At 39.3% G+C, this 16,392-nt stretch overlaps 2 protein-coding genes across 2 annotated transcripts; one reads left to right on the plus strand and one right to left on the minus strand.

Moving 5' to 3' along the window:
• Positions 1-3,766: 3,766 nt before the first annotated feature.
• LOC122705674 (olfactory receptor 4Q3) lies at positions 3,767-4,714 on the minus strand. The gene has a single exon (XM_043921089.1). The coding sequence runs from the start codon at positions 4,712-4,714 to the stop codon at positions 3,767-3,769; it is 948 nt and encodes a 315-aa protein (XP_043777024.1).
• Positions 4,715-15,168: 10,454 nt separating this feature from the next.
• On the plus strand, positions 15,169-16,155 carry LOC122705675 (olfactory receptor 11G2-like). Its single transcript, XM_043921091.1, has one exon. It carries the CDS (start codon positions 15,169-15,171, stop codon positions 16,153-16,155), a length of 987 nt encoding a protein of 328 aa, XP_043777026.1.
• The last annotated feature ends 237 nt before the right edge of the window (positions 16,156-16,392 follow it).

A 16,392-nucleotide genomic window follows, 5' to 3' on the forward strand; every position in this document is an offset into this window, starting at 1 on the left:
TTCACTCATTCATTGTTCCTTTATGAATTCATTATTAATTTATTATCCATTCATTAATTTAACAGCTATTTGTTGAATGCCTATTATGTGCTTGGAAATGTGGTAGACATCTTGCCATTTGGGGGTTCCCCTAGGCATCAACAGATCACCCAAATATCTAATTATAAAGGCTCTCAATATCCACCTGGGGAAGGTGAATAGTATTTGAAGACAATATGTGAGCCCAGATGCCTGAGGGAGTAGAGTAGAGAGGTGAGAAGTGTGGACGTTGAGTTTGACATCCTCATCATGGTCCAGCTCCACTATTTACCAGAGGACAAGAGACTTAACCTCTCAATTATCTCTTTATTCAATGAGGACAATAATAGTATCTGCCCCACAGGGTTCTCAGGAACAGTTAAACAAAATAACACTTGTAACACTCTAATAAGTGTGATTTCCTAAGGCCTTCAATTTTCCTATGAAAGAGACATTAGCAAAAGGGGATGTTGCAGTCAGCTGATACTATAAGATAGCCTGGAGCTTCAAGTCCCTGCAATGTGCCTGGCTGACTCTCAGCACCACTTAATCCCTCCTGTCAATTCACACACTACTTTGACTGGCAGTTTCCTCCTGTCAGCCTTTCTGGATATTTATGGTAGACGATAGCTCTCTGTGGAAATATCATGGAGTGAAAGGGAAATAGGAAGGTGTAGTCTGTACCAGGGATGCCATGCATCCTCATTCATCCTGTTAAGATATCACCCAAGTGGTAGTTTTGTTCCTGGTCTTTGAGAAGTCCTTCTATAGCCACATATACATACACACACCCAAACATACACACACACACACACACACATATATATATATATATATATATATAAACAGTTTCCTAAACATAAAGTCACTAACTCCCAGCATAAAAACAAAAATCCACTCTTTATTCCAATGTAAAGAAAGCTCTTACATGGTGAGGAGTATTGCAAATTATCTAGTAAATCATGGTATTAGGTCGAATTTCAGACATTTTTTTCACTGATGTATACTTTTTAAACTAAGTAATCAGAAAATCCTCCCTATAGCAATTGATTAGCAAATAGAGAACAAATATAAAAATATTTTTCAAAGTCCATCATTCTATTATTATTTAAACAGAACCGTGAACTTCCAGATGTTCAAGCTGGTTTTAGAAAAGGCAGAGGAACCAGAGATCAAATTGCCAACATCCGCTGGATCATCGAAAAAGCAAGCGAGTTCCAGAAAAACATCTATTTCTGCTTTATTGACTATGCCAAAGCCTTTGACTGTGTGGATCACAATAAACTGTGGAAAATTCTGAAAGAGATGGGAATACCACACCACCTGACCTCTTGAGAAATCTGTATGCAGGTCAGGAAGCAATAGTTAGAACTGGACATGGAACAACAGACTGGTTCCAAATGAGAAAAGGAGTACGTCAAGGCTGTATATTGTTACCCTGCTTATTTAATTTAAATGCAGAGTACATCATGAGAAACGCTGGGCTGAATGAAGCACAAGTTGGAATCAAGATTGCTGGGAGAAATATCAATAACCTCAGATATGCAGATGACACCACCCTTATGGCAGAAAGTGAAGAACTAAAAAGCCTCTTGATGAAAGTGAAAGAGGAGAGTGAAAAAGTTGGCTTAAAGCTCAACATTCAGAAAACTAAGAGCATGGCATCTGCCCATCACTTCATGGCAAATAGATGGGGGAACAGTGGAAACAGTGGCTGACTTTATTTTTGTGGGCTCCAAAATCAGTGCAGATGGTGATTGCAGCCATGAAATTAAAAGACACTTACTCCTTGGATAGTTGTGACTAACCTAGACAGCATATCAAAAAGCAGTGACATCACTTTGTCAACAAAGGTCCGTCTAGTCAAGGCTATGATTTTTCCAGTGGTCATGTATGGATGTGAGAGTAGGACTATAAAGAAAGCTGAACACCAAAGAATTGATGCTTCTGAATTGTGGTTTTGGAGAAGACTCTTGAGAGTCCCTTGGACTGCGAGGAGATCCAACCAGTCCATCCTAAAGGAGATCAGTCCTGGGTGTTCATTGGAAGGACTGATTGAAGCTGAAACTCCAATACCTTGACCACCAGATGCAAAGAACTGACTCATTGGAAAAGACCCTGATGCTGGGAAACATTGAAGGCAAGAGGAGAAGGGAACGACAGAAGATGAGATGGTTGGATGGCATCACTGACTCAATGGACATGAGTTTGGGTAAACTCCAGGAGTTGGTGATGGACAGGGAGGCCTGACGTGCTGCAGTCTGTGGGGTTGCAAAGAGTCAGACACGACTGAGCGACTGAACTGATCTGAACTGAACTGAACTGAACTGAACTGAAGCAGAATAAATTCCTTTCATAGGCATAAAAAGTTGCAAAGAGCCTTATGTCATAGGTCTGTTGCAGTTGTTGTTTAGTTGCTGTCATGTCCAACCCTTTGCGACCCTGAAGCCTGTCAGCATCCTCTGTCTATGGGATTTCCCAGGCAAGAATACTGGAGTGGGTTGCCATTTCCTTCTCCAGGGGATCTTCCTGACCCAGGGATCAAATCCACATCTCCTGCTTGGCAGGCAGATTTTTACCACTGAGCCACCTAGATGATCTTAAATATAAATGTTCTGGTGAATCTTTTATAGGAATCTCCTAGGTCTCGAGATCCTATGCAGGTATAAGTGAAATAAAGCAGATAGTTCATCTGATTGTGTTAATACTCTTCCTGGGAAGAAAATATATGAATTTAAACTTGATTAAAGTTTCTAGCTTTCTTGGTTAATTACACTTTTTCTAAATGATCTTGGACAGGATATTATTTAACAAATTTGAGTTCATTGGTAAAAACAAAGTTGAATAATATTACTTACTTTCCAAAGCACTTCTGGGCAGAGCAATAATAACCATGAGTACCTCAAGGGCAGGAACCAGGTAGGTGGGTGCTTTAAACCACAGCTCATTTCTTTCTCTTTTCCTTTAGAGTTCAGAGCTTTTAAACATTGTGAATAATGAAAGAACAATCTTATCAATTCCCTCCCAATAATTCAGCTAAAAGAAAAACTCTAGGTGAAATGAAATGCCTCTTCTAAAAAAGTCTCTACAGCAGAATACTGAGTTTCCCTCACACCAGCACCCTTAGACTTCCTTTCCTTTACACATAAACTTCATTAAGAGCTTATGTTCAATCAAATGAGTTGTTCAATTGCATTTCTAAACTTTGGCACGCTGCACAACATAGTTCCTGGGTGAACACTAATATGCAGGCTAGTTTGTGATGTTTTCAAGCTTTGTTAGGGACAAGACAAAAGGGATTCGCATTGCCTGGGACGATTCTCTGATGAGACCTCAGAAGGAACTACTGGCCACCAGGAAATGTTATACCCTAGAGGAGTAGGACACAAAAGGGGCTGTACTATCTTCTTTCATTTGAAAAGAGCTTAAAAGAGAAATGAATAAGGGAAGACCACTTACAGGCAAAAGGCTAGAAGAATTGATATTTCAAGGTGTCCCTTTGACCCTAGTACTCAATTCCTATCATTTGTAGGCCAGTAAACACTACTGAGGTCCTTGCTTAACATTTAACAGTTGATAAAGTCACCTATGCCTCCCAGCTATAATCAAGAACAATGCATTATAATTTTTATACTGCCTTCTCTTTTATACCAAAGTCACCAAATTTGTTCTCATGCCTGTACTCAGGTACAGGATGAGCTAAGAGTACGTTAAGAAAGAGTATATTTCCTAAATCTCCTCTCTCTGTTCATTCTTTGACATGGCAGCAGGATGTCATATGTTTTTTTCTCAGCTTCTTCATGGCTGTCTTCATATCAGTGTTTCTGAGAGTATAAATGAGGGGGTTCAACATAGGTGTGATCACCGTGTAGAAGACAGAGAAAACCTTGTCCACAGAGAAGCTGCAGAAAGGTCTCAGGTAGATAAATACACACGGCCCAAAGATCAGACTGACCACTGTTAGGTGGGAGGCACAGGTAGAGAGTGCCCTGCTCTGGCCCTGGCGGAAGCGAGTTCTCAGGGTGACCAAGATGACAGCATAGGAGAAGAGCAAGGCCAAGAAACAGACAAGAGACAACAGACCACTGTTGGAGACCATCAGCACCTCTACTACATACGTGTCTGTGCAGGCCAGCTTGACGACCTGTGGGACGTCACAGTAGAAGTTGTCCAGTCTGTTGGGCCCACAGAAGGGTAGCTGAATGATCAGTGTGACCTGTGTGACAGAGTGGACAAAACCCCCACACCAACAGGCAAAAACCATCCGAAAGCAGAGCTGGCGGCTCATGACTGTCAGGTAGTGCAAAGGATTACATATGGCAACATACCTATCATAGGCCATGGCTGTCAGCAGAAACATCTCACTGGCTCCCAGAAAGTGCAGGAAGTAGATCTGGGCCAGGCATCCTGAAAAAGAAATGATCTTGCCCTCCCGTAGGAAATCTCCTAACATCTTGGGCACAGTAACACAGCTCAGGCATAGGTCAATGAAGGACAGGTGGCCCAAAAAATAGTACATAGGTGATTGGAGCAGGTGAGTATCAGCTCGCACTGTTACCACTATCAAGACGTTTCCCAGGACAATGGCCATGTAAAACAACAGAAATATTAAGAAGAGAAATAGCTGCAGCTCCAAGGATGATGATAGACCCAGAAGAACAAATTCTGTCACCTTAGAATCATTTTCTTTTTCCATCAGGTCAAGAATACCAAGTGACCTAAGAAAGAGGAATTAAATTAGAACAAGAGAGATTTAAGCTATACAAAAGGAAAAAAAAAAAGAGAGAGAGAGAGAGACAACTGAAATAATCCAAGAAATGGGAATTAGGATCTAGATGGGTTATATTAGCGTTAGGTAGGCTTAGGACAGAATTGCCATGAATCCAGCTGTTGTTGTATTGTCGCTAAGCAGTGTCTGACTCCTTTGTGACCCCATGGACTGTAGCCTGTCAGGTTCCTCTGTCCATGGGATTTCCCAGTTGGCGAACCCACTGTAGTGGGTTAGCATTTCCTTCTTCAGGGGATCTTCCCACCCCAGGGATTGAGCCTGCATCTCCTACATTGTCAGAGGAATTCTTTACTGTTGAGCTTCCAGGGAAGCCCCCATGAATACAGTGCCTTCTGTTATGTAAATTTGATCCTATCTTATCTAAATCTTGTAGTCATCTTCCAAAATACTACTATCCCTAGAATTCCCTGATGCTGTGGGAATTTCATTGTTCTGTGAATGCTTCTAAGTGTATAAACCGAGAACAAGACTCAAATGATTTCTTAAATTTAAGATTGATAAATGTCAGGATGTAGAGAAAAAAGAGTATGAACAACAGGAGGTATAGAAAGGATTTCAGAGTCAGAAAGAGGTGTCAGGGAGGAGACTGGAGATCCAAGAAACTTACATCATTGCATATCAGGAACTATGCAGTTTCAAAGAAAGAACACTTTACCCTGCTCTTCATTCCACCAGCCCCTTTTTCATAGTCTTGGGCCAGCAAAATGAGAAATCCTCAGATGACCATCAAAGCTGCCCTGTCTGTGCCCTAATGGTGTTCTTATGAGTCAAGCCCTAATTGAGGGCTGGCTGTAAGGACTGGAGAGATCTCTTCTCCCTAGGGCTTTGTCTCTGTCTGAAGCTTTTATGGTCCTCATGCCACCATTCAGCCTAATGAGCCCTGGGATTCCCTAGGCTGCCATTGTTTGAGTTGTCTGCATGTCAGTTCTTGCTGGAAAGCTGACCTTGGGCTCTGAAGGTTCTGAAACAGTCAAACTTTATTGTACAACACAGCACTCCCATTTACTTACTTTGTGTTGATTAATTTGATACTACGTGTGCTACAAATTTTCCATATGTCAGTCTGTTATCTGGGTAAAACAATTCTCAATGGTTTCCCAACCATGCTTCCTGGAGTGAGTTAGGCTGAATGATAAATGCCAAGTTACCACAGGAAACTGTACAAGTAGGAACACTTCCTTTAAGGTGTTACAGAGCCTTAATACAACACAAGTCTCTTGATGATACTTCAAGCACCTTCTCTAACTGATGCCTATGTATGGATCTTATCCAGAAAACAAAGATGCTATCTTTAGTAACTGACTGTGTTGCTGTCAAAGTAAAATTTTTTATGTTATAAAACATAATTCTGATATGGCTGATTCATGTTGAGGTTTGACAGAAAACAACAAAATTCTGTAAAGCAATTATCCTTCGATTAAAAAAATAAATTAAAAAAACATAATTCTGAAATAGATGAACACATGTCAAAACTGTATTTACTTCTTTAATGAGGGATGGTAGGATGACAAAGCCAATTGCAAAGAGAATATAAATAATGACTTTATATAATCACAGTATAAAAAAGAACACTGAAATAAAATTTCTAAGGTATATATAAACCAGTTAATGCCCTAAAGGGAAACACAACCTTAACATTTAGGATTTTTTTCCCCCACACTAACAAGAAAATTAACACAGTTTAGTAGTTTTCTATTATATCTTACTATATAATTGTATACATCTGAAATCCCAAGTAGTAAATACTAAGTTAAAATTACATCCTTCTAAAGTTAGATAAGCCTTAAGTAGGCTTGTTAAATAATATTTTAACATAACATTAAAAGGTCACACTTATACTCGAATTTCACTTTAGAATAAAAAGAAGAAATAAAGCATACCAACAGGATAATATCAGACATTTCTCTTTTGCAAAAGGAGTTCTCATGGCAAACAGGTTTTTAGATTTTTTTTCCCTCCCATTGCAAAGTGACAGTTCAAGGGAAAAGATGAGATACACGCAGGTGAGAGTAGGACCCACCTCGAGTTAGATTATTCAGGCATTGTAGGGGTCAATATCTCCCATCCAACTGCATCAGCGTAGCTTCCAGGGTCCCTGAAAGAAACATACCCAGTCATTAGAATCATTGCTCTCTAGAATGACCAAATCTATGGCTTCATTGGCCTCATCTATAGCTTCTTAATAGGCCATTCATTATCTTCTTACTATAGATAAAAATTTCCAAATCAGTTTAATCTTAAGAATTACTTCCCATTAGCATAGATGACATTCCACCATTTTTAGGTTTTCAATGAACAGAGATAGAAGATTAATTCCAAATAATATTTATTTAGAAAAAATTATTGCAGTTACTTTGAACTAAAGTGAATAATTTACTTTCCTTCAAACCTCTAAATCTTTCTGTTTCATCTCAAGTTTTATCTTTTACCATTTTTATTTTATGTATGTCTGGCATAACTACCCATTTATGTTTTCAAACAAATTACTCTCCTTCGCTCTTAATAAGTAAAAACACATCTATTATCTGGCATATACATTTGTATTTCCTTGCCACCAATATATCTAGTAGAATTTCAACTACCTGTATTACTTATACTTGTTAACAAAATGAACATAGGGGATTGATACTTGAGAATTTTTGTCGTATACAAACATCTCAGCAGATTAGGAATAAGCACACATTTTATGAATTCCTACAGTCACAAAAATTCCTTTTTGTTTCTTAAAGAGGTGAAAATAAAAATGTACTGTAGCATGGTCTAAAGGTAGCTAAACACCCTATCAAACTGTTATCAAATAGCCATTCTATAATACATACAATATATAAAACTAGAAAAATCAGAACTAAGCATGCTTCTCACTCCAATTCTAGGGAACTGTATGTAGGGAAGGTTGCCTTGGTAATAAGTAGATGGGAAGGAAAAAAAAAAGCCCTTGAGAAGCTGGGGTTACAGAGAGGCCCTCACAAATGTGGCAGCCTTAGTTTACATATCAGGAATCTCAGACTTTGCTTTCCTTTAAGGATATCCTCACAAGTAGGGTCCTCTGGTGCCTGACAGCCACAAGTCCAAACTCTGAGTGAGGATTTTCCTCCTAGGTCTCACAGAATCCACAAAAACATCTTTTTCAAGGGCAATGAGCAGACAAAGCCAAAGACTTAAAAAATTTTTTTTAATTGTAATACTTTTGTACTGCTATAGTAATGCAACAAATTACCACCAACTCAGTGACTTAAACAAATAAATTTATTATCTTTACAACTCTATAGGTCAAAAGTCTAACAAAGTCTTGCTGTGCTAAAAATCAGTGTTGGCAAGGCTATAATATCCTTTCTGGAGGCTTTCGCAAGAATCTTCAAAGCCTGCAACGCTAAATCAAGCCTTGTCTCACACCTACCATCTTTATGGTCCCTGAAACCAGGAAAGGTTCGATGCTCTTAAGGACATAAGGATATACCTTGAATGGGGCCACCTAGAAACTGAAAGTTTTCCCAGCTGAAACTGCTTATCTTAGTACATCAAAGTCCATTTCTCCAGGTGAAGTAGCAGATTCACAGGTTTGGAATATGTTAGTCTGAAGATTAGGCTTCTGACATCTTTAATGCTGTTATTTTTCTTATCACAATATACAGTAAAACAAAGAGTCACAAATTAGAGCCAACAAAATGCTCAGACAGAAGAGACAGACACCCAGACCTCAGACACTGGGCTTATCACACATGGTTTATAAAAGAACTCTCAGATATAAATTGTTTAAAAATTATGTCTAAAGAAGTAAAACACAAAGTTTGGATATTTATTAGAGTTAGGGTACACCTCGCATGTTTCTCCACACTGCTTTTATTTAGCGTGTCTTTGTTTAACACCCATCCTCCATGGATGCTGTTCCTGCTGATGCAATTCTGATTTGGCAGTTTCCCTCCCAGAATATTCAAGATGTAATTCCACATCCAGTTTTCACTGTAGATGTTGAAAAATCAACTCTCCACATAAGTCCTACCTCTGGGGATGTAATCAATCAATTTTTTTCTCTTGTTCCTTTTCAAGTAATATTTTTGTCTTTAGTTTTCTGTTGCTTACATATAACTCATATAAGTATGAATCTATTCTTTTTTAAACTGTTTGTAATTGATTGGGCTTGCTCTTTGAAACTGTAGATTTTTGTGCTTGACCAAATCTATAAAAATTTTCAAACATTTTCTTTAAATATTCGCTTCTGTCTGCCTTTCTCATCTTTTTCAGTTGTCAAACTAATATTGGACTTCCACTTTAACTTCTCTTTCATTTTTCTCTTTTTTGTCTATTCAGAACGCATTACTTATTTTTCTGATGTAGTCTCTAGTTATATATTTTTCATCTGCTCTCCGATCTGCTGTTAAACTAGTCCATTAAATTTCCTTCTTTTAATTCTTGGATGGCCTTTAACTTTTCTCCAAAGAATATTTCCACATCCATTAAGCAACATGTTGACACATCTACCTGAAGTTAGTGGGTAAAGATGTTAAATGAGAGAGAAGTTTAAATCGATTGCCATGATAGAATGCAAGAAGGTCTCTGTCCCCTTACAAGGAAAAGTTACTAGGAAAGCAGATGTCTAGCCTTTTTAAAAATATGTTGACATTCTTTTTTGGCTTGTTTGTTTGGCAGCTTGACTTGAGGGATCTTAGTTCCCTGACCAGGAACTGAACACATGCCCTCAGCAGTGAAAGTGGATAGCGCTAACCCCTGGGCTTCCAGAGAATTCCCCTGCGTTAACTTTCTTATCTCTCTTTTTCTGCCTTGTTAGGACTGAAAGAGGTGGATGCTAAAAAAAAAAAAAATGCTGAGCCTTAGCTTTTATGGAGGAGAGAAAAAGATGTCTGTGTGTGCTCAGTCGTTTCTGACTCTTTGCCACCCATGAACTGTAACCCTCCAGACTCCTCCATCCATGGGATTTCTCAGGCAAGAATATTGGAGTGGGTTGCCATTTCCTGCTCCAAGGGATCTCGCTGACCCAGGGATCAAACCCACATCTCCTGCATTGGCAGGTGAATTCTTTACCATTGAGCCTTAGCTTTTATGGAAAAGAGAAAATGATGCCTACTGGTTGCTAAATCCAATGCTATGGAACAGTGGCTTCCCCCAGCAGCAAAAAGAGGGACTGTGTCAGCTAAAATGACTCTAAATATCATAGAAAACAAATCTACATGTCAAATGTTTCTGTCCACTAAGCAGAAGATACGTCCAATGAATTCCCAATTTGTGAAATAGAATGGACATCTTTGCACACTTGATACTAATAAAAACATTTCTATCACAATGGAAAACCTCCCACCACAATACACATGAAGTTTGAAACACTGGTCTTATTTCATCACAACGCAGAAAGAGTTTTATTTGGGACAGGGTAAAAACCAGCAGTTGGCAACCTATGCCATGCCTAGCGCAGAGGACATTAAGATGGAAAGAACTGATCCTAGACAAAATTGTTAAGTAGGGAAAGTGTGTCTTGGTCCATGTTCTCTCTACTTTGTGTCCTCCATTCCTAATCAACATACACGTGTTGTAGTTCTGCCGCCTCAGACTGGCTCTTGATGCTCATGGCTCCCCACCTTGCACTATAATGACCTATAAATCCTTTAAACTTCTAAAATGTTTTGCTCAACCTTTCACTACCACATAGAAATGGACACTAATGGACTGTGTTACTATACCTAACTCTAGAGATTCTCTGAAAGGTCATTCAAGGAATTCCCTGGTGGTCCAGTGGATAGGACTTCACATTCTCACTGCAAAGGGCTTGGGTTCAATCTCTGGTTGGGGAACTAAAATCCCACATGGCACACAGCATGACCAGAGATTTTTTTTTTTTAATTAAGATATTTTAAAAAGGTCATTCACATCTGATTTTTCTATTTTTTCTGTCTTTTTCCATGACTGTATGTACTACCTCATCTTGATTTACAAACAAAACCTACAAAAATAAGTATTTTGTGGTTTATCCAGGAATGATACAGAAAATATTCCTGTTATATTTTTGGTGAAAAAAAATCAATTTTGTAAAGTTTATTTCAACCTAAATGAAATGTGAATTTTGTTTAAAAAAATAAATGGGCTTTCAGATAGTGACTCTGAAAAAAATATGTAGGTAACACTTCAGGGAAGATATTTTTGGAATAGGCCTATTATGTTGATCAAAAAAGATAATTATTTTTTGTACACAAAAAAGTTAGAATAACATTGGGAATAATTTCAAGAATCTTAAGAGAAAAATCGTCATACTATGATGTGTGCTAAGTTGCTTCAGTTGTGTTCAACTCTGTGAATCTACAGACTATAGCCTGCCAGGCTTCTCTGTCCACGGGATTCTCCAGGCAAGAATTCTGAAGTGGGTTGCCATGCCCTCCTCCAGGGGATCTTCCTGACCCAGGGGTCAAACCCATCTCTTACATCTCCTGAATTGGCAGGCGGGTTCTTTACCACTAGCGCCACCTGGTAAGGCCTCATACTATGATGGTACAGAGCTAATACCATTAGACCACTGATTCTGAAGGAAACAAAAAATAAACCATGATGGCACCACTAGAAACAAAGATCTCATATTCCTTAAGTTTTCTCTCCCGCCTTTTTTTTCCTCCTAAGAAAAACATTTTCCATTTTCTACATTTCTCTGGTGATCGATTATATGACTGTCACCTTTCCCTAGAGGAACTGTGGTCTTACAGAATAAAAAGATATTTCACAATTAACTTTGAGTTCAGAAGACACAACCGTACGCTCAGTTCACACAATTACTTATTTTTCCTAGTTGCTTTCTAAAAGGTATTTAATCACAGATGGTAAAGGCAGATACTGGCCTGAGAGACTAGCCTTCCCAAAGGACAACTTTTTAGAATATACAAAGACCTAAATTGTTGGAAATACTGACCAAAAATAGAGAATAGGATGCTCTCCAGAATTCCATTTTTTAAATTTATTTTTAATTAGAGAACAGTTGCTTTACAATGTTGTGCTGGTTCAGATCTCCTTTTTTTTTTTTTGTAGATTAAAAACTTTAAGTAGATGGTACTTCAATCCTCTCTTCCAAATTAAAAACTAGAAACCACTCCCAAAGTCTAACCATCATCCTCCAGACATCTCCCCTGACGAGAATCTTGGCAGTCACTGCCAAGTTAATTGTACAAAAGGAGGTTTGTTTCTCAGTGAAAGTTCTGGGAATCACAATTTGGAGACCGGAGCTGAGAAGCAAGGACACAGCTAACTCAGTTCCTCCTGAGCATAGCTCGCAGGTATGCAGAAATCACGTAAGTCCCTATCTGTTCTTTTTTCCTCAAGAAATAATCCTACATTTGTTTCTTGGTGGTGGTGGTGGTATTCTTGATAAAAGATCTGAGGGCCAAAATCCAAATAGCTTCAATTCCCAGGCAAATCCATGATTTTTGTCATTAAAGGAAGTAAGTATAGATGAATCCTTTTTCTAGCTTTTTCACAACTCTAAGTAACAGTATGCTCTCTTTGAAAGCAAGTAAAGAGTTGAGTCATGACTAGCAATTCATAGGAGATGATGTCAAACAGAATTAAAAGTATTGCTTCCCTGGTTCCGCTTACAGGAGCTGTATCTACATATATTTACATTGTTTCAGAGAGAGAGAACCAAAGACAAACTACAATAATTACCATCCACTTGGAAGTCCAGGTAGGTTAAGGAATTAGGAAAAGCAAATCACTTTGGGAATGTTTCACAAATTCTTTTTAAAACTAAAAGTATTAGCTCTATTTTGGTTTTACTTATATGTATATGTAATTGTCTATCTACTGAGTAACCAAGTCTTGGGAAATCACTAACAATGGTTTTATTTGATAAAGTAGATTCCATGATATCACTGCATTTAGAAAGAAGAGACAGAGACACAGATCCTGGCCAAACCAGGGCTAACGACTGGCAGGGAAATATTCAAAGTTCTTCTGAAGGAAGTGTCAGACATCAATGTGATTCATACCAATACCAGAGTGTCCCTCAGGAATAATTAAGTATTTTTTTCCCTTAAGTAAGGAAACCAAATTAAACTATTTTAGGTCTTTCTTTTTCCAAGGTTGCTATATATTTTCTCCAGTATATTGATCATTGGAAACCAGATCATTAAAGGTTTTGAAAAATCATCAACTCAATCTAGATCAGAATACCAGCCCCAGTTTCTTCTTAAATACAATGCCTAGTCAATCTGTCTCACCGGCTGCTGCTTCCTCCCATTATATTTCTCCATTTCCAAGGTCTTCATGGACACTTTTTCTTCTAATAATACTTTCAGAGAAATTTGATTGAAAGAATCAACTGCCTTCAGGTAACCATAAGGAAAGAAAAAAGCAGAGTTAGTCAAAGGAAATATGGGTTAAAAAATGCAGCATACTGAGCAATTTAGTTTTGAGTGGAAAGAGTACCAGGGCTGCATCTACCTACCCAAGGACCTTGGCCATGTATTTCCACACAGCCTGCATTTCTGGAGTGTGACATCAGCTGATGATGAGTGTACTCAGCTGCATGGGACATCCAGCCTTCTTGGAAGTCCATTTGGACAGTCCCTGCTGTTGTTCTCAAATGTCTTCTCAGTACTTCTGTATGTCCTCTTAATACTCTCATGGTCATCGTAAAGCCCTTTCTTTTTTCTCTGTGGACAAATAAGAGAAAGAAGGGACTTCAGTAAGATCCAAGGGGACCAGTGCACATGCATTTTTGAGGTAGCTGGGTCAACTTTGGGACCTCACTTGGGTGACACAGCTATCCCTGTTTCCCTGGGGCCGAGGGTTTCCTGAGTTACAAGACTTTCAGTGTTAAAACGAATTCAATCCCAGGCAAACAGGCACATTTGGTACTCTAGTCTCATACCGTATTGATCCATCATCTCCTCTTTTTGCCATATCCTTGCATTTCTCTGCCCCTTATTTCCTCCTTCAAGGTCCAACGGTATGGTTCTTTCCTTGCATATGTGAAATGATTAAGGCTTCCAAGTGCAAAGTTATCTGAATTAAAATTCAAATGGGGGCAGAAATAATAATTTATTCATTTAACTAGCAATTGCAATGTACATATAGCCTAAAAAATAATGTGAAATTTGCTCAGTCGTGTCCAACTCTTTGTGACCCCAGTCCATTGTATTCTTCAGGCCAGAATACTGGGGTGGATAGCATTTCCCTTCTCCAGGGGATCTTCCCAACCCAGAGATTGAACCCAGGTCTCCTGCATTGCAGACAGATTCTTTACCAGCTGATGTATTACATATCAAAAAAGATCAAAGATGATTAACACTTGGCCTCTGTCCTCAGAGGTTTACAGTCTAGTAGGTATATTAAGACATGCAAAAAAAAAAAAAAGATGCAAAGTATAAAGTACAAATTCTTTAGTGTAGAAAAATGCTGTAATTTTTAGAATGTTTTCTCATTCCTTCTGGAAAACATTTTAGAATGTTTTTTCAATCCTTAAAAAATAATGAGTCATTTCTTTAATGTTGATTCAGGAAATATGTTAGCATGTGTATGAAGTGAACTGAACTGTGCTAGGAATTCATAATATGGAGATGAAAAACACATCTCTGCCTTCATGAAGCTCAGACTGGTAAAGAGAAAAATAACCAGTTACAAGAAGGCATAGTATAAGTTTACATACACAAATGTCAGATGCTATGGCAAAAACAAAGAATTAGTATATGATGGTGAAGTCCAGCAATATTTCATGAAGGTGGCAATTAGTAAACGGTGTAAATTGCAAGTACAAGTTATTCGATCAAAGGAAAAAAGTAAATAAATAGTAAAAAGATGGAGAAAGAGAAAGGAAGGGATCCAGAAGGGATGAGCAAGAAAGAAGGAAGGAAGGAAAGAGGGAGGGTTAGAGGGAGGGGTGGAGGGAAGAAAGGGAGGGGAGAGAGAGAGGGAGGTAGAAGGGAAGGTGTCCGTGGGTGCTAAGTCCCTTCAGTCGTGTCCGACTCTTTTCTACCCTGTGGACTGTAGTCTGCCAGGCTCCTCCGTCCATGGGATTCTCCAGGCAAAAATACCAGAGTGGGTTGCCATGCCTCCCTTCAGGGGATCTCCCCTACCCAGGGATCAGCCCCCTCACGTCTTCTCACGTCCTCTGCGTTGGCCGGCAGGTTCTTTAGCACTTGCGCCCCCTGCGGGAAGCCCAAAAGGAGGAGCGACAGCTACCTCAAGTAGGAAGCATGTCATTGACAGAAATGTGATTATTCTTGTCTTATCTGGGACGTAGGACTCAAGAGGTGAGGTTAAATAAGTAAATAAAGATCAAATTGTGAAGGGCCTTGTATGTTATGCTCAGGTGTTTGGATTTGGCTTCACAATAATAATATTTCATTGCAGCACAGTTTACAGACTAAATGAACATCTCCGAATCAGCATCCCATTCTGAATCAGTGCGTGAATTCATCCTTCTGGGTTTCCCCTGCAGCAGGGAGATTCAGGTCATCCTGTTTATGTTCTTCTCCATCATCTACCTCCTGACTCTCATGGGAAACGGAGCCATCATCTGTGCTGTGTGTTGGGACCAGCATCTCCACACCCCCATGTACATCCTGCTGGGGAATTTTGCATTCCTGGAGATCTGGTATGTCAACTCCACTGTTCCAAACACACTGATCAACTTCCTCTCAGAGAGCAAGGCCATCTCTTTCACTGGTTGCTTCCTTCAGTTATATTTTTTCTTTTCCATGGGCTCCACTGAGTGTTTCTTTCTCTCAGCAATGTCGTTTGATCGGTACTTTGCCATCTGCCATCCTCTGCATTATGCCACAGTTATGACTGGTAGACGTTGTTTCAGCCTAGTGATTGCTTGTTGGGTATGTGGCTTTCTCTGGTATCTGGTGCCTGTTATTCTCATTTCCCAACTGCCTTTCTGTGGTCCTAATGCAATTGACCACTTTGTATGTGACTCAGGCCCATTGCTGACCCTTTCATGTGCTCCTGCTCCCATGTCCAAGCTCACGAGCTACACTCTAAGCTCCCTCATCATCCTCCTTAGCTTCCTTTTCATTCTCATCTCTTATGCCCTGGTTCTACTTGCTGTTCTTCGGTTGCCCTTGGCATCCAGTCGACAGAAGGCCTTTTCCACCTGTGGGTCCCATTTGGCTGTGGTGCTGCTATTCTACGGGACCATTATGGTGATGCATGTGAGCCCTGGATCCAGCCACTTCACCTCGTTGCCGAAAATCATGACCTTGTTCTATGCCATGGTGACTCCACTCATCAACCCTTTGATTTACAGTCTCAGGAATAAGGATATGAAAAAAGCTCTCAGGAAAGTTCTGGAAAAGTTTAAAATTTCTTTAAAAGTCTTTGGCAGCAGGCGCAGGAGGAATGTGGGATAATCTGGTTTAGTGTGATGTGGGTAAAATGGCCATCCTTGAACTTTCACACATTTGTACCATCACCCATTCAGTAAATAGTAATTGAATGCCTCTTCCATGTTAGACCCTGCACTTGGCACTGTATTGTGAATGTAATTATGAAGATAGACACAATCTCTTCCTCAAATTGCACTCTAATGGTGCAGACAGGCAAGAAAATAATTAATATAAAATGCAAGAAATATTCAAACCAATATG

This window comes from Cervus elaphus, chromosome 12 (genome assembly GCF_910594005.1).
Source record: "Cervus elaphus chromosome 12, mCerEla1.1, whole genome shotgun sequence".
In the NCBI taxonomy this organism is placed as follows: domain Eukaryota; kingdom Metazoa; phylum Chordata; class Mammalia; order Artiodactyla; family Cervidae; genus Cervus; species Cervus elaphus.